Below are 23,147 nucleotides of genomic sequence, written 5' to 3'. Positions count from 1 at the left end.
TCGTCCTGTCCCCTTTGCAGAAAAGCATCCCCAAAAATGATGTTTCCACCCCCATGCTTCACAGTTGGGACGATGTTCTTGGGGTTGTTCTCATCCTCCAAACATGGTGAGTGGAGTTGATACCAAAAAGCTCTATTCTGGTCTCATCTGACCACATGACCTTCTCCCACGCCTCCTCTGGATCATCCAGATGGTCACTGCTGAACTTCAAATGGACCTGGACATGTGCTGGCTTGAGCAGGGGGACCTTGCTGCCCTGCAGGATTTTAAACCATGACAGCATCATGTGTTACTAATGTAATCTTTGTGACTGTGGTCCCAGCTCTCTTCAGGTCATTGACCAGGTCCTCCTGTGTGGTTCTGAGCTTTCTCAGAATCATCCTTACCCCACAAAGTGAGATCTTGCATGGAATCTGAGACCGAGGGAGATTGACAGCCATCTTGTGGTTCTTCCACTTTCTAATAAATAATCATAACAGTTGTTGTCTTCTACCAAGCTGCTTGCCTGTTGTCCTGTAGTCCATCCCAGCCTTGTGCAGGTCTACAGTTTTGTCCCTGGTGTCCTTAGACAGCTCTTGGGTCTTGGCTATGGTGGATAGGTTGGAGTGTGATTGAGTATGTGAACAGGTGTCTTTTATACAGGTAACAAGTTCAAACAGGTGCAATTAATACAGGTAAAGAGTGCAGAATAAGAGGGCTTCTTAAAGAAAAATTAACAGGTCTGTGTGAGACAGAATTCTTGATGGTTGGTAGGTGATCAAATACTTATTTGCAGCAGTAACATACAAATAAATTATTGAAAAAATCATACATTGTGATTTCCAGATTTTTTTCTTTTTTAGATTATGTCTCTCACAGTGGACATGCACCTAAGATGAAAATTTCAGACCCCTCCATGATTTCTAAGTGGGTGAACTTGCAAAACCGCAGGGTGTTCAAATACTTATTTTCCTCACTGTATGTATATATATATATATATATATATATATATATATATATATATATATATAAAATGTGTGTGTGTGTGTATATACATATGACTCTGGAACAAACTGGCCAAACAGTGTTTTAAAGGACAATAATCAAAGAGCAAACTTTATTTTCCCCCAGAACGACATGTACAGGAAGTGATTGCGGCTCACAGCGATTCCCATTGAAAATAACGGAGAAATAACCTGAGCTTCTTGCATGTTTACATAAACCCAATAACAATGTCTAAATATTCACGAGAGTTTTAGGCACAATATACAAAGAGTTTTATGTTGGGATGTTAATGGTGTCTGTGTGCAGCGGTTAAAGTGCAGCCTGATCAGAGTGTCTCAGTGCACTTCTCAATGTTACTGACATCTCACAGCGCAGCGAACTCTTTGAAGTTGTGTGAGATTTTGCGGGATGTGAAACGTCAATAGGGTGAATAACACATTGGTCTGTATCTCTCTTTAACATCAACAGTTGGTGTCTCTAATGTGATGGTGTGTATCTCTCTCTAAGGCGACGGTCAGCATCTCGATATAACGCGTTGGTCATGTCTTGCTTATTACTAATCTCTGGTTTATTTGTTTTGCGTTGTTTTTGCTCGTGTAGCTGCACAATGCTTCTGTCATTCATCAACCAATAAACAATTTCAGTGACAGAATAGTTTGATAAACCAAGTTTCATTGGATTCATCATTCATCATTCCTGTCTAGCTGTCATTTGCCTCTAAAGGGTTAAACTGTAGAAAACCACCCCTCTTAGTTTTCATGCGTGTCCTGTTGAAGAGTTTGACCTGATTGAAAACCTCAGCAGTTAATTAGAGGAACAGATCTTTGAAATCTCACCACGTCTTCATTGTTCCTCAGCTCAGCTTGTTTCGTGACAGCCACCGAATCAGCAGGTTGTCAAACGTGAATAAACCCGCCGCTCCCAGGTTTTCAAACTGAGAGGCTAATCTGCTCTCTCCTATACACACACACACACTTTCTTATATAGCTGCACAAAGCTTCTGGTCTTCAAACACACAGTGTTCCTTGAATTTTAAGATTTTAATTAGTCTCCATGAAATCAGGCAGGATTTTAGATAATGACAACTTGTCTGGACAGAAACATGCCGTCACCAAAAATTTCATATCTTCCACACTTGACTATTGTCCTCACACTGAATGTCATAAATGTGTATAAAAATGAGTACCTCAAAAATGAATACTTGCTCATTTCTTATCCTCGTTTTAACGCGGCGGCCAGCGTCTGGTTTTAACGCGGCGGCAGGTGTCTGGTTGTTTTAACGCGGCAAGCGGTCGGTATCTTGTGTCTCTACACAGGCAGTCTTACAAAACAGAAGCCTGCGGACGTCTTTTCAGTCTTAGGATTTAAACTCTCATCCTGAGACCACAAAGCATGTCTTGATTCATAATGCCTTAGGGCCCCTTCACACATAGTGCGAAGTTTGGACGAAGTGTCCACTTAGTGCGTATGACGCAGGAATCGTGTGCAAACGGTGTAATGTTGTCCCTGTCTCCAACACCTCATACACCTGTTGCTACAACTGTAGCAACAGGTGGTGGGGAGGTGATGGTCTAGTGGTTAAGGTGTTGGGCTTGAGTCCAGAAGATCATGGGTTCAAATGGCCATGGGTTCAAGGTCTTTAATCCCCTATTGCTCCCGGTGTGTAGTGAGCGCCTTGTATGGCAGCACCCTGACATCAGGGTGAATGTGAGGCATAATTGTAAAGCGCTTTGAGCGTCTCATGCAGATGGAAAAGCGCTATATAAATGCAGTCCATTTACAACTATTTGTGCACAAAGTGCCTGAAAGACAAAGTGTGCACTGTGCGATGGGTTCACACAACGCACACTTTGTCTTTCAGGCACACTGACGCGTGGGTGTGTGCGCTTCAGTCACGGAAGGCGTGGCTTCCGACAGAAGCAGCTGTGGCGATCTGTCATTCTGGACCTTCCAGCTACACAGCACCTTCTGCGTTTGGACAGTTATGGACTAACAATTGTCCACTGTGAGGCACATGTGTCTGATTGCTGTATTTACGTGGACATAAATAAAAACATATATCGTCGTGGTGACGACAAGCTGCAGCAAGCGAATGTGCACACAGAGCAGACACTGACAGCTCCCCAGGCTGAAACGGACCGTCAGATCAGAATATGCAGCGGGTGATGTGACCGTCACATCATCCACGTGTGCTCTGTTCCACATGATGCGCTGTCTGTGCTGTGGCACGTCGTCCACAAGACACGCATGTCAAGCAGAACGCGTGCGGCCGACTGGACGCACCTGACTGGTCGAGGTGGACATGATCAGAGCACACTGGTTCTCATTCATGTGATTTCATGACTGTATGTCTGTGACCATGGGTCAACACCAGACGAACAGACGGATCATATTTGTATTGCTTGCTTGATAAATGTGGTGTTTTATGTGGTGTAGGATTAAAATTTTTTTGTAATACTTCCATGTCCTTCCTGATATTAGGCAGCTTTCAAAGAACAGCTCTGTAGCTCAGGTGTAAAGTCTCTGACTGGGGATCAGAGCTTTTGAATGGCAAGAGTTTGTGTCCTGGGTGGTGTGTTTTTTTTCCTCTTTTTTTTTTTTTTTTTATTATTCCACATAAGCGGTGCCATGTGCTGCACCTGGCACCGTTCCTGCTCGACGGACACTGGCAGTTCGTGCACGCCTGCCCAGTCTCAGTGTGTGCCTTCTCTCTCTCTCATTCACTCACTCACACACACACACACACACACACACACACACAATTACAAACAGGAGCTACTTTCTGATAGTGGGTGTGTTGTCTCCTCAGTTGCTTGGCAACAGTGACCAGTGGATGCAAGTTTGTTCTGTTCCTTTGGTCTTATGCTCTCTCGTTCACTCACAATCATGCCCCCCCCCCCCCCCCCCCCCCCCCCGTCAATTTCATTTTCAATGGATCTTTGTGGGAAACATACGTTTACATTGTCAAATCAAGTGTTACATAGAACAAAAATAAAAAGATACATACAGTTAATATTCTACAGTAAATAAATGTGAGATTGAAATAATAGTAAAAAGCTGTGTTTTCAGTGTAAAAATCTACTATCCTATAAACTGTGTTATATTCTACGTAGATAAAGTAACGCAGCAGTTTAATGTCCTGTTTTGGGTTTACGGTGGTTTGTGTCTGTTGTTCCTTCTTTTCGTGTCTCAAACCTTCGTTGCTGCTGTGTTTGTTGTCCTTCAGCCAGCAGATAGTGAAGTTTGTCGATGTTGCTCTCAGAGTCTGTTTGGGTGTTTGTGATCTGTGTCTCTGTTCGTGTCTCTTTGGTGCAGCGGGCAGGTGGTCAGGAAGTGCAGCTCGCTCTCCACCTGGTGTTGTGAGCAGTGGGTCTGTCAGTCTGTCTTCTCTGGGGAGCCAGGTCTGTCTGTGGCGGCCTTTCTCCACGGCCAGGCTGTGCTCACCGAGTCCGTACGTGGTCAAGGACTTCCTGAGCTTTGCCGTGAAGACAAATGGGTGCTATGATGGAGTCCAGTATTTGGAGCCAGATTTGAATTGGGACGTCTACTTAAAAAAACCCTTCTTGCCTCGTCTCTCAGGTCATTTACAGCTTTGTTGAAATTGCCTGTGGTGCTGATGTTTATACTGTCTCTCTCTCATGATTGATTGTGTTTCTTTTGTTTCTCTAGCTCTTTTTCCTGCCCACATCTACTGTCTTTCATTTCACACAGAATTTAGGTCAAATTATTTCTGTCCCACAGGAGCTCAACACTTCCCTGATTTTTTTTTTCCAACATAAAATTAATAAATATCAATATTTAAAAAAAATGTTTTCAATTAAATTCACAGCTGTTTTGTTATTGTGCTGTAAACCTTTAAAATAAAAAAGGAGGGTCAGAAAACAGTATTCTGATTTCTTAGATATTATTTTTAAATATGTTAAGCCCTTCTAAGCCTGTATATCCCATCGATGGGAAATTTAACTTTTTATTTGTGAGACACTGACAAGCCAAAATGAGGCGGGTGTTAGGGGGTTAAAATAGTTTGTGTGTTAGACTGTGGAAGTGATGATCAAGTGGTTAAAGTGGGACGCTTGTGACCAGAGGATCCTTGGTTCAAATCCCCTGTCAGTTCAGAAAATCACTCAGGGCCCTTGAGCAAGACCTTTAGAAAGTTGCTCCTGATGTTTTGCACAGCAACACCCTGACGTGTGTGTGTGTGTGTGTGTGTGTGTGTGTGTGTGTGTGTGAGGCATCACTGTAAAGTGCATTTACTTTAACCTGCATGTTCTCCAGCATGCTCTTGTTCAATTGGAATAGAAAAATAACTGTCCTATTTCTTTGGTATATTTTTTTTCGGACTTTTTTATTTATTTATTTTTTTTTCTTTTCTTTTCTTTTCTGTTTCTTGAAAATAAATTGACACAGCAGCAAAACTCATAAATTGTGGACTGGGATCTTTTGCTTTGAAACCTTAACATTCAGCCAATGCTGTTACTTTGCTTTCATGATTGCGCAGAGACATTGTGTTGGTGTTGGACACATTTGACTTAGTCTCCATCATATTAGCCATTGATCTAACTAAATTGCAAGTTGCAATTCTTGGATCGGTCTTTCAGAATGAATATATTAGCAGTTATTGTTTGTGGCACTTTGTCATGATGAAGCCCTGACACTTCAGATCGGGACTTTCAGACTCGTAGCCTTCCCATATCAACACATCAACATAGATCCCATTGTTGGGGGGGGGGGGCTCCCAGTTGAGTAAAGTCCATACTTTGTAAAGTGACTGACTTTGTCAAAATGTCCACCTTTGTCGCCGTCACTGTGGTAAAACAGGGTCCTGGTGTTTGTGATCCAGGATTTAGATGTTTCCTGCCACTGTGTTCACCACGACTGTGTATTTAAGGCCGTCATCTGTCCATGAATCACCTGCATTTCTCCCCGTTTTCTGTTACAGCTGAAATCCTCTCTGTTCCATAAATATTATTAATGTCTCTGTTCTGTGGTCATCTGGAACTGACAGACTGAAATTGCACCTTCCACACCATGTAAAGGCCTGTTAGCACCTTTATCGCTGAGAATGTCAGTGATCGGTGGCTTTCATTGCTCAGCTGATGACAGTAAATGAGGGTTGTCGACAGAAGTAGAAGTGATTTTTCCCACATTATGTTCGCACTTGGGTATTGTATATATTTTACTGAAGCAAAAGTAATGGCAGCTTTGCAGTCATAAAACCTGAGCTCAGAATTACTTTAAGGGTAAGTCTTTTGCCCACCAGAAGCTCCACCGTTATCAAAGAGATATTGTGCTTTAAATCTTAAAGGACTTTTGCCTGCTCTGATACGTGACATAAATTTCTCCCTGTGCTGTTTGTCCTGTTGAAAATAGAACTCTATACTGGTATGTGATATTTTGAATTTCCATTTTGAAGAATTATTGGATTGTTTAATAAAATCTTGGAAAGTGAGAGGATGCTTGAGGAGTGGAGACGAAGTGTGCTGGTTCCTATTTTTAAGAACAAGGGTGATGTGCAGAGCTGCAGTAACTACAGAGGCATAAAGTTGATCAGCCACAGGATGACGTTATGGGAAAGAGTAGTGAAAGCTAGGCTTAGAAAACAGGTGAAGATCTGTGAGCAGCAATATGGTTTTATGCCGAGAAAGAGCACTACAGATGCAGTGTTTGCTCTGAGAATACTGTTGAAGTACAGATAAGTTACACTGTGTGTTTGTGGATTTTGAGAAAGCTTATGACAGGATGCCAAGAGAAGAGTTGTGTTATTGTAGAAAGTCTGGAGTGGCAGAGATGTATGTGAGTGTAGTGTAGGACATGTACAAGGACAGTGTGACAGCGGTGAGATGCGCAGTAGGAATGTCAGACTCATTCAAGGTGGTGGTGGGATTACACCAAGGATCAGCTCTGAGTCCTTTCTTGTTTGAAATGGTGATGGACAGGTTGACAAATGAGATCAGACAGGAGTCTCCATGGACTATGATGTTTGCAGATGACATTGTGATCTGTAGTGAGAGTAGAGAGCAGGTTGAGTCTAGCCTGGAGAGGTGGAGATATGCTCTGGAGAGAAGGGGAATGAAAGTCAGTAGAAGCAAGACTGAGTACATGTGTGTGAATGAGAGGGAGCCCAGTGGAATAGTGCAGTTACAAGGAGTAGAAGTGGTGAAAGTAGATGAGTTTAAATACTTGGAGTCAACTGTCCAAAGTAATGGAGAGTGTGGTAGAGAGGTGAAGAAGAGAGTGTAGGCAGGGTGGAGTGGGTGGAGAAAGGTGGCAGGAGTGATTTGTGAATGAAGAATATCAGCAAGACTGAAGGGGAAAGTCTACAAGACAGTAGTGAGACCAGCTATGTTGGGCGGCTTTGAGAGCATGGCACTAAAAAAAGTAGAGCAGTCGGAGATTTCTGACGTCCGCCAATCCGGATCTGGATCACCTCCAAAATTCAGTGAAGTTTTCCATGTCCAATATGTATATGTGGTGCAAATTTGGTGAGAACCTGTGTCGTGTTGACATAATCCTTAAAAGCCTATAAAGAGAAACTTGATCCAGAATCCAGTTCCAAAAATTTAAATGAGTCTTCCTTGTGGTAATGTCTATCTGTGGTGAATATTTTGTCAAAATGTGTGCAGTAGTTTTGACGGAATCTTGCTGACTGACAAATAAATAAAGGCCATTGATTTTATTATGGCCTTGGCGAATGTAAAGACAGGAGGCGGAGTTGGAGATGTTGCGATGCTCTGTGGGAGTGACTTGAATGGACAGAATTAGGAATGAACATATCAGAGGGACAGCTCAGGTGTTGTGATTTGGAGAGAGAGACATGAGACTGAGATGGTCTGGACATGTGCAGAGGAGGGACCCAGGGTATATAGGGAGAAGGATGCTGAGGATGGAGCCACCAGGCAGGAGGAGAAGAGGGAGGCCAAAGAGGAGGTTTATGGATGTGCTGAGGGAGGACATGCAGGTGGTTGGCAAGACAGAGGAAGATAACAGTGGACAGGATGAGATGGAAACGATTGATCTGCTGTGGCGCCCCCTAATGGGAGTAGTCTAAAGATGAAAAAGAAGACTGTAAGACTTCTGAATAACTACCTCCACCAATGAAGTTGGGCAGGGGTAATGTTTAACCCCTTTATTTGTTTGTGAACAGCCTGTAACCCACAGTTTTTCATATATCAAGATTTGTTTTTTGTTTTTTTTTTTAAACAGAGGATTCATGTCCTGATAGGCAAAAACTGATTAAATTTTCAAGCTCATAGGTCAAAGGTCAGTCAGGAAAAATCTTGGAAAACTGGAAAAATCCCTATCCTTTAAAATTCATTACATGTTAAAATATCTTATCCAGATTGTGAAATTTGTGGACGTTTGAATCTAATATTGAATGGCCCATTTGGTGTACATTTTGCATTATATCTCAATCAAAAAGTGTCTCAATCACTCTCACTTGAGGCCATGAAGTGAAGAAACTGCCATTGTCAATCAACAGACTAAGTTTGACCCTCATCTGATCCGTATTGCAGATTTAGCGGACAGGGGCACTGAAAAGGGGAGAATATTCGATAGGAGCCCATGATTGACAAGGGTCCAGAGAGGCCCCAATACAGTTTTCATACTGACAAAATAATATGACAACCAGTAATAAACTTACAGTCACACATATATTTTATTTACAGTGTATTGGTAACACTAGGTTTATACAGATAGGAAATGGAGGAATGATGGAAAGTTCTGGAATATTAGCCTGTTGTCTGTTCCTAACTTTGTCCTTAAGCTAGCTCATGTTTCTCCCCATATTAACTCACATTTCTGAAGAAAACTGTGGATTTATACATTTCACTGTTGTTTTTGTTAAATAATCAATAGAGGAAAAGGTTTAGCAAGCTGCTCTGCTCAAAAAAAGACACGTTCCAAACAGACACATCAGCAGCAGCAGCACGACTGTCAGACCCCCCTGAACAAGCCCAAGTACCCCTTCAAGAGAGGTGTGCAGCTGTGTGTTGAATTAATCGATTATTATGAAGAAAAAAATAAAGAATAAAAATTAGTTCTGGAAAAAAAAAACCTGTAGTCTGTATTTACTTCAGAATGATTTTAATGGTTTCAAAAGCATCAGCTGTCACTGAAATATAGTGTTTGAGGCTCTCATCCCTCTGCTTTGCAGGAGGAACAGAGAACATTTCTAGAGTGTGCAGACTGGGTGACCGCTCTCAGTCCAACCAGAGAAATATTTACATTCTCTGGAAATCAGAAGATTAAATAGTAACAACCAGCCTCATATATGTATTTTTGTCAGTCTGGAGCATCAGTCTTGCAGCAAAAATTGAATGTAAATGAAATACATTGTATTTTCAGTGCTTCCCTAGCAGGCAACTGTCAAATCACGTTTTTCGTTTCACAAATATGGGAATGATAGTCAAAAATATCAGTGAGATTTCTTTTCATCGGGCTCAAAATCCCTGGCGGTGTCCCTGTTAGCAAGTATTTAATTTTAACATTGAAAAGCCCCTTTGATCTACATTTTGTGTTATGTTTTAGCTTATGAAAAGCCACTACTAACAGGACTTTGACTCTGAAAATTTTGTTCCAAGGTAACAATTTGTGGAATTGGAAACTGGTGTTGGTGGAGGTTTGCGCTCTGAGTGCGATGCTCTAGTTTAATTAAGGCTTACCCCTGAGCGAGCACATAGACAACACTGGTTCTGGTGTTTCTGAGAAAGTAACCTTAAAATTAAAACTGACAGTCAACACCACAAGAACATGTTGACTGTTTCATTTCAACTCCGCTGTGGTTGTGTATAAAATCAGTCAGTCCAAATACTTCTGACCCTGAGTCTGTAATATTTTATTGCATCATTTTTGTTGCACATTTGAAGCAGATTGGAGTCCTTATGGTGCTCTTACATTGTTTCTGTGCAACATTTGTCCTATTTTGCATTATATTTGCCAGGTGTGAAGCGTTGGCAGCCAGTCAGAGTTAAATCCAGCCGATGGTTCGGTCGGTGAGGAGAGCTGGAGAGCACCAACTGGGCTTCCTCTTAAAATGTTAACCTGCCAGTTTGGTCACGTAACTTCAGACTACTTTTTTTTTTGTAGAGGCAGAGAAAGTCAGCCATGCGCTGTGGTCGTCAGGGTAACAGCATCCAAACTGAAGCTCGGCCTTTGGTGCAGAATGAGGTGTAGATGTTTTATTAATGGTAATAAATCGCTCACTGCTGCACAGCTCATTTATTACTGAAACAACACTGCAAAAGCTGCTGAAGCAGCTGTCGCTAATGAGTCCTCGAGGTGATGAAAGACGAGAGGTGGGAACTCAGCGTGCCAGATCTGGTGTGTGCAGTGTGGTGTGCATGTGCACGTGCGCATGACAGGTAAACGCACAGCAGCCAGCAGAAGCACGTCAGTACAGTGCACGTAAAGTCATCAGTGACAGCTGAAGTTTTGGAATGAATGCACTGTTTGTCTGAATGCAAATAAATAAATGAATGAATAAATAATGAGAACAGGAGAGTTCTGGCCTTCGGTCGAGGAGGGCGGGGCCATAAAAATGATGAGGGGTGGTAATGACATCACAAGCTCATAAACCTCAGATCCATTTTGATACATGATGCTGCACTTGTGATTCGATTCATGGTTCAATGCTTTATGAGTTAATTATTCCTCTCCATCCAGAAAATGTCAAATTGAAACGAAAGCATTTTTCTTTCTTGATGTTTTCTCCTTTTCTTTGGGACTCGACACGTGTATGAATAATAAAACTTCACTGTAAAAGCCTTCTCTGAACATTGTAGCACAAATGTCAGTAAGTTACACAGTCGAGCTTTTGTCGATATCATGACTCTCTCTGCTGTCGTTCCCTCACAAAAAAAAAAATGAACTTTGAGTCTCACCATGTTCAAAACCTTTCTGAATTCTGTGATTTTGACCAATTAAAACATTCTTCTTTTTTAATGGTGCAGTACAGTTATTCAACAATAGCCTTTTGCTGACAAAGGCAGTTGTGTCCGTAGCTTCCTGTCTAATTTCCTTGTCTTCTTGTCCATCATTGAGTTTTGGAACCAAAAGTTCTCCTGAACTTTCTGTTGAATATAAATGTAACTTTGCACATTGGTAGCACACTATAAGAAGATGTCCACGGGGGAAATAATTCCAGTCCAAGGTCTTCATGGATTGTGATCAAACTTGCTACTGCACATTATACCTTGCACAAGTTCAAGATTTGACTTGGTGATGCAGGTAATCTTAAGTATGCCATGTTTTCTGGAGGTTAAGATACTCCAGAGTATAAGCTCCACCTGATAGAAAATACAGCAGAAACAGGAAAAATTCATAAATAAGTCACACCTGATTAAAACAAATGCCTCTTGAAGAGAAAAATGAAACTTATACAAGTTCAACCAGAGTAAAAATTGCACCTTTTTTCTTTACGTGGAAATACTGGCGTAAACTAAGAAACTGGGCTTTCTAAGCCAATTTATCTTACACCCACTTGATACAAATGTAACCCTTAAAATGTATATTTTAATCCATAAAATCTCGATCCTTATAGAGAACTGCACCAAATTAATATATTGATGAAATGTATCATAATGTGAATACCAGGGCCAGTATTGCTAGGAATCTTTAGGCTTAAGCCCCCATCACACATAGCAAGAATGTGCAGGAACCAGCCTGACATGGCAAATATTGCCATAATCCAACACAGTCGCGAGGAAAAGAGGTGTGGCCAGCTCTGTCAGAACGCATCCGTAGTACCTCGTCCACACCTGCACGATGGCATCCAAAGCGCATGTAGACAACAGGTAGATGATACAGACTGTTGTCAGACGGACATAAAAGCGTCTGTGTGTCATCAGGCAGTCAGCAGACTGACTGATGACCAAACGTCTGGATGGCAAACATGGGACCGAAGGGGGAGGGAGCGCTGTGTTCCTCACGCATGTGCGCGGGGCTGCAATTATCACTCAGCCATGTGTGTGTGTGTGTGCATAATGCTGCATGGGCCACTAACCGTGCACAGGTGTCATTGGACAGCGTCACTGAAAGTTTGCTGGCATTGGGCTATGCTGTCCCCTGCATCAGACGCAGTGCCTTCCCAGGGAACTTTTCTTTCTTTCGTTTTCTTTTTTGCTCACTTCAGGAGCACAACGCAACTCTGGACACTACCATGGTTGGATTATCACATGGGATTCATTTTTTTTTTTTTTTGGGTGAGAGGATTTTAACCACAGGCTGCCGATTTTGGCTCCACATCCCTGCCCCGCTGGGAAACACCCCTGGAGCAGAGTTTCATGTTTATTAACGATGTCACAGCCTGGCACAACAGTTCCATGTCATATCTCCTCCAGAGTTAGAAGGTGCTCATTTATTAGTCTGAGTGATGCTGAAAAACTAATTCATGCATTTATTTCCTCTAGGCTGGACTATTGTAATTCATTATTATCAGGTTGTCCTAAAAGTTCCCTAAAAAGCCTTCAGTTAATTCAAAATGCTGCAGCTAGAGTACTAACGGGGACTAGAAGGAGAGAGCATATCTCACCCATATTGGCCTCTCTTCATTGGCTTCCTGTTAATTCTAGAATAGAATTTAAAATTCTTATTCTTACTTATAAGGTTTTGAATAATCAGGTCCCATCTTATCTTAGGGACCTCATAGTACCATATCACCCCAATAGAGCGCTTCGCTCTCAGACTGCAGGCTTACTTGTAGTTCCTAGGGTTTGTAAGAGTAGAATGGGAGGCAGAGCCTTCAGCTTTCAGGCTCCTCTCCTGTGGAACCAGCTCCCAATTCAGATCAGGGAGACAGACACCCTCTCTACTTTTAAGATTAGTCTTAAAACTTTCCTTTTTGCTAAAGCTTATAGTTAGGGCTGGATCGGGTGACCCTGAACCATCCCTTAGTTATGCTGCTATAGACGTAGACTGCTGGGGGGTTCCCATGATGCACTGTTTCTTTCTCTTTTTGCTCTGTATGCACCACTCTGCTTTTAATCATTAGTGATCAATCTCTGCTCCCCTCCACAGCATGTCTTTTTCCTGGTTCTCTCCCTCAGCCCCAACCAGTCCCAGCAGAAGACTGCCCCTCCCTGAGCCTGGTTCTGCTGGAGGTTTCTTCCTGTTAAAAGGGAGTTTTTCCTTCCCACTGTCGCCAAGTGTTTGCTCACAGGGGGTCGTTTTGACCGTTAGGGTTTTACATAATTATTGTATGGCCTTGCCTTACAATATAAAGCGCCTTGGGGCAACTGTTTGTTGTGATTTGGCGCTATATAAAAAAAAATTGATTGATTGATTGATTGATTTATTACAGCGGTGAGATCCGTTCAGCTCTGACATGTGCTAAGATGCATTGCTGTGCATGAGACCATGGAGAGGTGCAGCTCCCCGTGGTGTCACACATATGATGGGCACAATATTTCATATTATTTATGTCGCCCTTGGGAAGGAGTGGACAAATAGCTGTACTGTAAGGTCTACTATGGATATAACAGCCTCTTCACATCTACAGCGGCGAGCGCTACGCGGTGGCACATGGTACTTTTAGTTTGATTGCATGCTGTTCACACCCACTGCACATGATGATTGCGTGCCACATACATTTATTACATATCAACATTTCCTTTGCCCTCCCTGGCCGGGGTCCAGTGGAGGTGGACATCTGTGGCAACAACATGTCGGCAGGCTTTGCTGTGACCGATCAATCTCAGAGCTCAATCAGCTGCTATCAGATCATTTCAAATGCTGTTATGAGGCTGTCAGAATATGTAGACTGTGATCAGATGGCACACAAACTGCACATAGGCTGCCGACAGATGTGTGTTCCATCTTGACAGCACCAAGAGTGTTTTGAACTGTGCAACACACTCGGGACAGCGGAGTGAATGGGGCCAACTATGTAGACTGCTCTGAGACTGTCTGTCTGTCTGTCTGCAGACCACACCTCAGCACTTCCTGACTGTGGCTGGATGTGTTATTCTGATGCCATTCAGCCTCAGTCAGCGTATGTGTGACGGGGGTATAAGATCATTCCTGATGAGGTCAACCACAAACATTATCCCTGCACTCTTCAGTTACTTTTTCTGTAATTTTGCATGAAGATTGTTTGGGAGGTTGGATACAGACAAAAAGAAAAAATCCTGGATCTGCCCCTTAATGAGATTCATTTTGTCCACAAGGACGTAATAAAATTGGCAGGATTACATCTAAACTACTAGACAGATTTTGAGAAAATTTTCACCACAGATACATATGAGGCCATGAAAGAATCCATTAAATCTGGTGTAATCCGGATCCAGTTCTGGGTTTGGATTCTGGATCAAGATTTCCTCTTATATAGGCTTTGAAGGATTACATCAAAACTACTTCATAGATTCTTACCAAATTTGCACCACTTATAGATAAACCATAGAAGACTCGACTGAATTTTGGAGGTGATCCGGATCCGGATTGGCGGACATCAGAAATATCTGATTGCTCTTGTTCCCAAATGAAGTAGATGAAATAGTTTCTTCATAGACCCATACACCAGTTTTTTAAAAATCATTTCAGTTGTTGTTGTAATCCTGTTAAAAACAGACCAGCAGCACTGAAAACATTACTTCCTTGATGCTGGTTATTGCTGAATTTTGGTGCCATTGTTGTCCGTGTTTTGTGCCAAACCAGACATTTCAGGAGGGGAAAAAATACTGTTAAAACAAGTGCAAATTCAAGTAGTTTTCCCACATATTATATTAAAGGCTTTGCCTTTTTGTTTTTTATTCATGGTAGGATATTTGATATTTGATGTATATTTTTCACACTCTAAACAAAAGCTGATTGGACCTCCAAGTCATCATTTCTGCTGTTGAATTCCGGTGACGGACCAGAAGTGACATCATGGAGTAGAAGGAGTTATGTTTTAGCTTGGAGGCCACCTTCTGCGTTTCTTGGATTTATATCGGTGTGGCAGCGTCATAAAATGTTCTGCTTGGTCTCACTTTGAGAATGAAAGCTTTCTCTTGACATCAGTATGTTGTCTTTTTTAAAGAAATGGCATCATAAAATGTTCCAAACGCCACGTACTCTGTTTTAAGTGATTAAAGTCACTCTTTACAGTTTCTACCGAGCTGGGAACGAGCTGCCACGCGGGCTAGGCGGCGTCACTCGATGTCGCTGCCCAGCCTGAGTTCCAGCCTTCCATTCCACTGTCAAGCAGCCTCTCCTCTTCAGAGTTGCAAGGGACAAGATGGTCTCAGCATTATTTGGACAAAGAGTCGAGACTCAACCTGCTGAGGTCACACGGAGGCTGCTGGTGTTTTTCTTTGAGAGCGATGGTAAAATAAACTGAATGACAATGAAAATGCAACTATCCAAAGATATTATCTGAAACTAAATGTCATGTTCATATATCGTATAAAACTAGGATATAAATAGGTTTGAACATTAGATTGAACACAACAACAACAAGGAGGCATCCAGAGGATTGCAGAGTCTCACCTCCACCAGGTCATTTTTTGGCTTTGTCTTCATTGATATCAGACGTTTGACATAAATTACTGCCCAGAAGAGCAGAATTCTATGTTTCCATATTTTACAGTGTGATTTATTCTCTTATTTCAGATTTGACCTTGTCCTCAGACACAGGACCTGTGTATGGACAGGAGGTCCACTCAGTATATCCACCAGGTTTGACTGAAATTGCTCTTTAGGGGAGATGGTTAAGTGTGGTTAAGCGTTGGACTTGAGATCAGAGGATCCTCTGTTCAAATCCCAGCCTGACTGGAAAATCACTAAGGGCCCTTTGGGCAAGGTCCTTAATCCCCTGGTTGCTTTCGGTGTGTAGTGAGCACCTTACGTGGCAGCAGCCTGACATTGGGGTGAATGTGAGGCATTATTGTAAAGCGCTTTGAGTGTCTGATGCAGATGGAAAAATGCTTTATAAATGCAGTCCATTTACTCTTTAGATTTTAAAGATATTGCCACAAACTGTAGATGATGACCTCTGATTTGAGCTTAACCTTTAACCTATGACCTTTGTTGCACAAGGACTGCCCACAGAGTTTGTCCACCAAGTTTAATTAAAATTTTATCACTGTAGACAGACCAGACAGATAGGGCCCCACCTCTTTCCTCTTTGTTGTGCTGATGAATAACATTGCCCCCCCCCCAACCATATTTAATGGGGTCATTGGTTATTGATGATTATTGGTTGTCACTCTGGTGTTGTCAGCTGTTTCCATCATGCCGCGGGGCTGAATGTGCACGTTTCCACGTGTGCGATGGTTTTTCTCGTGTTATTTTACTGTTCTGTCATGCAAATGTAATTTTATCTGGACAACCTTCACCAGAGGGCTTCCACTAATCAGATTGTCTTCAGCCATTAGCTCCGTTCTCATGACGTTAACAGCGACTGCAGTGTTGACATTTGAATTGATTTTAGGAGAAAACTGGAAATAGTTTTGATTTTTGATGAGAAACGCGGCTCTGACACCCAGGCTGCTGATACAAACACTCCATCCCTGTCCCAGAAGGTCCACGCGGCCATGTCTTCTCTGTAATTATTCACTGGGTGATGTTTTTATGGAGATTTTCAAAAACTCAGGTGATTGTACGCGACGTTTCCCCAGACACAATTGAGGCTTTTGTTTGTGTCATTATCCTTTTCAAACAGACTTAATCAGCTCGATTGTTGGAGCCAAGAGTCTCATCACATAAACACGAGCTCTTCATTCTTTCTTCATGCAGATAAGATAGAGAATGGAGAAGTCTACCAGAGGAGAAGAGCGCCTCCTTCAGGCTCTGCAGAAAGTCAGGAATCAGCGATTAGACCTCATGAAGCTATGGAGCAGAAAAGGAGCAGCTGGAGGCGAATCCTCCTCCTCATCCTCGCCATCACCGTCCACAACATCCCAGGTGAGGAAGACCAGTCAATGAAAATGATCAGAATAATGTAGCGTCCTGACAGCTTGAAGCATTTCACACCGGAACTCTCAGAGGCAGGCGGGTATTGATCCACTGACCTTCTGGTTTCTGAGCCTCCTCCTGCAGACACTGAGTCACAGTAACTGATGTTCCTGCTCTAATTTCATCTCAGATTGTCTGACAAAGACTGAGGAGGCCATTAAAATGTTTGTTTGTTTGTTTGTTTGTTTGTTTGTTTGTTTGTTTAAAGCTGAGGCAGACTCAGTCGGTAAATATGCTGGAATCAAAAAACAGATTTTATGAACAATGTAATTTGCTGTGGGACTGGTGCAGGTGGTACGACACTGAACACGACTCAATCCTGAGGACTTCATTAAAATAACCGAGGGCCCTATCTTCACACAGAGCATGAATGAGGCAGAATGGCAGTTGTGCAAATTCAAACTGCACCCAAACACCTCGTACCGTTATCTCACAGCAGTTGGCACATCCGTTCATCCACAGCACATTCGTGTTGCGCTCATGTAGGAAACCCAAACGAATGACGGTCGAGATGCAGAGTCTTACCGCCATTCCACTGAAGTCACAACATTTGTACTGCAAGTCGGGCCATCTGGACTGCGGTCGAGGGGCCGCCTGAAGAGTTCGGCCACGTCAAATTCCGGCCGAATATCTCAGTGGAGTCAGACTTCACACTGCAGACCGAGTGGGGCAAATGCCCATTCGACCCACTCGGCCAAAGTTGACGCAGTCAGAAACCTCCAACAGCAGTCACTGTGCACTTAAAACAGTTGAGCCCATTTGCGTGGTCAGCTCGAGTGTAGTGCACACGACACCACAGTCGAGGTGCGGTGGAGCTGACCAGAGCTTGCGGGGAGGTCGCAGTGCAGTGTGACGGCTGGCTAGACTGCGTTTGAGGGATATTCGCCACGTCAAAGTCTGCCGGCATGTCCGGCTTGTGCCGTGCGTGCACCCCCACTGGATCCCGTTCAGGAAGTGCACGTCATGGAAAATACCTGTGGCACGCATCCATCATGTGATCCATCAAGTGGATTCATCTTCCTGCCCCGAAGCTGTCAAACGGCTCCTTTCTGTTGTTTTTGGGCGGGTTGCCAGGTATGCGCTTTATAAGCCAGCCGAGACGGATTAAACCATTTTATACTGTTTTTGCACTTTTTTAGATCGTGTGTGATCATAGTAGAATATCCCGAAAAAAAAAGAACCTGTTCAAAATTTATTGGCAACAGGAAATACTTTGTGGCCCTAAAAAGTGTTTTGTAAACTATTTTTCAACCTTTTATGGACCCTGACAAAACCCAGAATTCACTTCAGCATTCGCTGCTGTATGGGAGATACGGCTTTAATTTATTATGAGGGAACAACCAGTAATTCCCTGAATTTGTTTTGTGTTCTGCTGACTTATTTGGCCTTAAAGTAAATTGATATTTTGCATTGGTGTTGTAAGGGGGCGGGGCCTATAGTAGAAACCATGGAGAAATACTGACAAACCAGATCTCAGTTGTACATAATTGCTCCATAAGCTGCTGCACCTGATCTGGTAACTGACCAACATGTGCACATTTAACTATGTCAGATCATAAAAAAAACACCTTTTGTTGGGCAAAAATAATAATTGTAATAAAGAGATCTTAAAGGGACCACGTTCAGACCAGCTACAGCTAAATGTGTCAGGCCGACTCCTGTTTCCTTCACTCGGACTCAACTGATGGAAACGCCCTGAAAAGGTGGCGTGTGAGCTGTCAGTGCACATCCAGAGCAGATCGATGGCACCAACCTGAAAGCCTGAAAGGATTTGAACCCCTGCTGAATGAGCTGGAGGTTTCAGGGTTTTTTGTTTTTTTTTTTTTTTGGAGCTCAGACTGAACAACAGCAGTTTGATTGACAGGCCGTCTGTCTGCACAGTAACTCAGTTTGTATGTCCTTTTTTTTAGTAATGAGAATTTCCAGACATGTGGTAGTCAGAAGCATTAATAAACTCACCTCTCGCATCAGGTTATAAAGTTGACATTTTCCGTGGTAACAAAGTCATCGGTATGAATTTCCCTCCGACGCGCTGCATCTCCTGAATTCATCTCCTGCCAACAATTTATGAAAATAATGTTGCTGTTTACGTAGAAATCAGTCGAGTCTGATGGGGAATTATTCAGTGTCTTTTCATTAAATATGACCACGATGCTTGGATGTGGAGAGATCAATAACTGATCCATTGATCAACAGTCTGCTCAGGGGGCCGTCTGTGTTTCTGCATTTAATCAGCATGAAACAGAATTTAGAACAATAAATTTAATAGTTTCTGAAAATACAATGAAGTCAAAATGTTTTTTTGTTCTTTTTTTTGACAACCCAAAACTTAAATGTGATATGTCCAACTGGGAATTACCAGTACGGGCTGCTTAAAGTGATGGTCTTCACACAGCCAGTAGGGGGCAGTAAATGTCCACATCAAAATTTACAGGATTTTCCCTGCACTGGTAACAACGCACAGGCTGGATGGCAAACGAGCGAGCAAGCATGAAAAAATAAAACCAGAGTTAAAGGACAGAAGAGGTGGATGTTGCCAAATACGAGGTCTGTTAGAAAAGTATCCAACCTTTTTATTTTTTTCAAAAACCATATTGATTTGAATCACGTGTGATTACATCAGACAAGCTTGAACCTTCGTGCGCATGCGTGAGTTTTTTCACGCCTGTCGGTTGCGTCATTCGCCTGTGAGCAGTGGTCCACCCCTCTCGTCTGATTTTTATTGTGAATAAATGTCTGAACGATTTGGAGCTTTGCTGCATCAAATTTTTCCAGAAACTGTGAGAGACCTCCAGGTGGACACCATTCGGAAAATTCAGATGGCTTTCAGGGATGATTTTATGGGGATTACACAGATTAAGGAGTGATCCAGACGGTTTAAAGACAGCCCACAGCGTCTGAGAGCGTGCCGCGCTCCGAGCGCCGATCGACAGGCTGAAACAACCAGATCATTTCCAACGTGAAGGCTTTGTTGATCCGGGACGTCGTCTGACTTACACAACAATGGCAGGAGACGTGGACATCAGCACTTTTTCGGCACATTCCACTGTTACAGGAGTTTTTTTCATGGAAAGAGGAGTGGAGGGATGCGCCATGGAACCGTTCATGGCGCGGCACAAAACCACCTCCGTGTTGGTCTGCATGGCGCAAAGCAACGCCGTGATGAAGCCTCACAGGACATGTTGGGGCATGTCCAGCTCATGCACAATTTCTCGGATAGTCACACGACTGAAAAGCCGTCTGAAAGCCATCTGAAAGCTGTCCTGTGAGACCAACACGGAGGTGGTTTTGTGCTGCACCATTCGCGGCACGGTGGCGCATCCCTCTGCTTTTCTTTCCATGAAAAAAACTCCTGTAACAGTGGAATGTGCCAAAAAAGTGCTGATGTCCACGTCTTCTGCCATTTCTGTGGAAGTCAGATGACGTCCCGGATCAACAAAGCCTTCACGTTGGAAATAATCTGGTTGTTTCAGCCTGTCGATCGGCGCTCGGAGCACGGCGCGCTCTCAGCAGCTGTGGGCAGTCTTTAAACCGGCTGGAGCACTCCTTAATCTGTGTAATCCCCATAAAATCGTCCCTGAAAGCCATCTGAATTTTCCGAATGGTGTCCACCTGGAGGTCTCTCACAGTTGCTGGAAAAAAATTGATGCAGCAAAGCTCCATATCGTTCAGACATTTTATTTGCAATAAAAATCCGACGAGGGGGATGGACCAGTGCTCACACAAAGCCTGCTCACAGGCGAATGACGCAACTGACAGGCGTGAAAAAACTCACACATGCGCATGAAGGTTCAAGCTTGGCTGATGCAAGCGCACATGATTCAAATCCATATGGTTTTTGAAAAAAATAAAAAGGTCGGATACTTTTCTAACAGACCTCGTATATTCAACATTTCTGCAAATTATTGAAGGCTGAGTTGAAACGCTGCTTCAAGACATCTGTGTTTTGAACATGTCATGTGGTGTGCTGCCCCCTGGTGAACGCTGCCACCTGCTGGGTGGCGCAGGACTGTGTATCCATATCACATTATGAATTGATATTTAAAGGCTTCAGTCAGCGCAGTTGGCTGTTATGTGTGCGTACTCTGTCATCATTTGCGGCCATGAAATGAAGATGTTTGTGTTATGGTGCACATCACAGCGTGCATACGTACAAATGTCACATTAAATAAGAAAATACACCAAATACTTAGAACATGTTGGACATCGAGGTGAGAATCCAGTTACGTCTCCATTAAACGGATGGAGCGCCATCGATCCAGCTCACGTTCAGGCGCCATCATACTAAAGTTGGAGAAAATCTGCAAAGCCGTCACTGAGATCTGGACGGACAGACAAATGGAGCATAATTAGTAAAATAAATAAATAAATAAATGAGACTGAAGCAGTAAAACCCGTGCAGGCGTTTGTCACATCTGTAAGCAAATGAGTGATAAAACAGAAAGGTCACGGTCAGGAGTGAATTACTCACACGTTGATATTTGCTTAATTTAACATCCTCCTTCACCGCTTCAGGCGTTCCAGGCACAGATGCTTGACTGACAGGTTGTTAGTCTAATTAGCTCGTTAGCGTTGTGACAGTGCAGTGCTGAATAATGTATGAAGGGTCCTGGAACATATCTGTCGTATTTCACAACACAGTTATAGACGAGGAGGGAAAAGGATCCAGGAGGCTAAAAATCAGTGGACTCCACTGTGAGTTTCAGCAGCAGACGCGTGATTTGTGATATCCATAAGTAATTGGACTGGAGCTTCATCACTGTGGCTTTGGGTGCTACCAGGACAGGTTTAAAATGAATCGAAGTCCAGTTTCAGTGGAGACTCTCGGCATTAGTTTGAGTATGTTTATGTCCAGATTTACTCCATCTTTGGTTGGTTTCTGAGTAAATAAGTATTTGGACAATTGGCTTCACAACTGTGTCTTAGTTTATTTGCAGTTCAGAAGATAACAAGTTTGCAGTTAATTTAAAGTTTAAAGGCCCCTTCACACATAACACGAATGAAGCTGACTGGTGCACGAAGGAGGAATTACATGGCGCTCGTGAAAAATCAGAGCCGCCTCAAACTCTTCATACAGCCGTCGCCACAACCATCCACACAAGAGAGAATACTACCCCACCTCCTGTCAAAAGTTTGGATGACATGGCAGCCAATCAAAATCAACTGTCACTAAGCCCTGCCCCTAACCCCGCCCCTAATCCCGCCCCATGACGTGTCACAGCCAATCAACGTGAGCCCGCCCTAACCCCACCCCCTATGATGTCACAGCCAATCAGCGTGAGCTCACCTCCGGAGTCCTGCCCATCTATAATTAGTTCACACAGGTGTCATATCAGCCTAATTTGCATTGAATGCTAGTCTGAGCACGGATGGGCGTGTCTGCCCAGTTTGTATCGACTGGGGTCACCCCTCCCCTAATGCTGACTTCCTTCTATGAAAACAGGTTTGGATGAAAACCCTAATTTGCATCGACTGGGGTTCACCCCTTCCATGAGTCTGACGCTATAATATTATATATAAAATAAAGACTTATAAAATGTAATTATTTAATTCATTAAACAAATGTTTAGTCTGGGAGCCCTGTGGGATTAACCCTTTAAAAAACAGTTCTGACAGAAACGCTCATTGCAGGTGATGTGTGCGCGCGCACGTGCGTGTGTGCATCTCCCTTTAAAGCTGGTGCTGAGGGGGAATATCTGGCTTTTCAAATCGCGATGGCCCGACGTGTTTTAACTTTGCGCTGCATAGCCGAAACTCCGGGAAATATTACAACGGTCTCTAACGATGGGGCAGCGCCTAAGAAAGTAAAATTATACGTAAATCGTGTAAAATCGCCTCTGCCGCTCGACCACCTGGCTGAGGTAGTGAGTTTTGAGTCAGGAGCCTGTCTGGGGTATATTTTCGACGCGTATAAAGCAACCCCGAGTTTTGACATGTTACCACGCGAGCTCTCTGTATAAAGTGACCTTTGAATAAGTGCAAAAACCATCTGGAAAGAATAAACATTTAGATCCGTGTAGCACTGTTTGATCTGAGGGTGTTGCATGCATACAGTACCAGGGTGTGATGATTACAGCTCTGACCTGTCTGGAGTGAATAAACGTTTTAAATCCCTGTAAGAGGGTGAGGGACATATACAATCTTCATTTAGCTGGAAAACAGGGTCAAAACAGTCGCTCTGAGAGATCTCCACACATCCGCGTTAAAATGGGTATTTTCAAAGTTTGGCTATA

The 23,147-nt window shown here is 43.1% G+C and overlaps 1 protein-coding gene across 3 annotated transcripts in view; it reads left to right on the top strand.

Moving 5' to 3' along the window:
• The window catches only part of LOC117530729 (zinc transporter ZIP11-like), a 184,936-nt gene that overhangs the window by 153,941 nt on the left and 7,848 nt on the right, over positions 1-23,147 (top strand). For all 3 annotated transcript variants that reach the window (XM_034193628.1, XM_034193629.1, XM_034193627.1), the window contains exon 6: positions 16,696-16,863. In XM_034193628.1, the coding sequence (XP_034049519.1) occupies positions 16,696-16,863 (168 nt within the window). The remainder of the gene's footprint in view (positions 1-16,695; positions 16,864-23,147) is intronic.

Source organism: Thalassophryne amazonica, chromosome 18, assembly GCF_902500255.1.
Source record: "Thalassophryne amazonica chromosome 18, fThaAma1.1, whole genome shotgun sequence".
Classification (NCBI taxonomy): Eukaryota; Metazoa; Chordata; class Actinopteri; order Batrachoidiformes; family Batrachoididae; genus Thalassophryne; species Thalassophryne amazonica.
The sequence above is the reverse complement of the archived record's forward strand: the minus strand, read 5'-3'. Positions and strand labels throughout refer to the sequence as shown.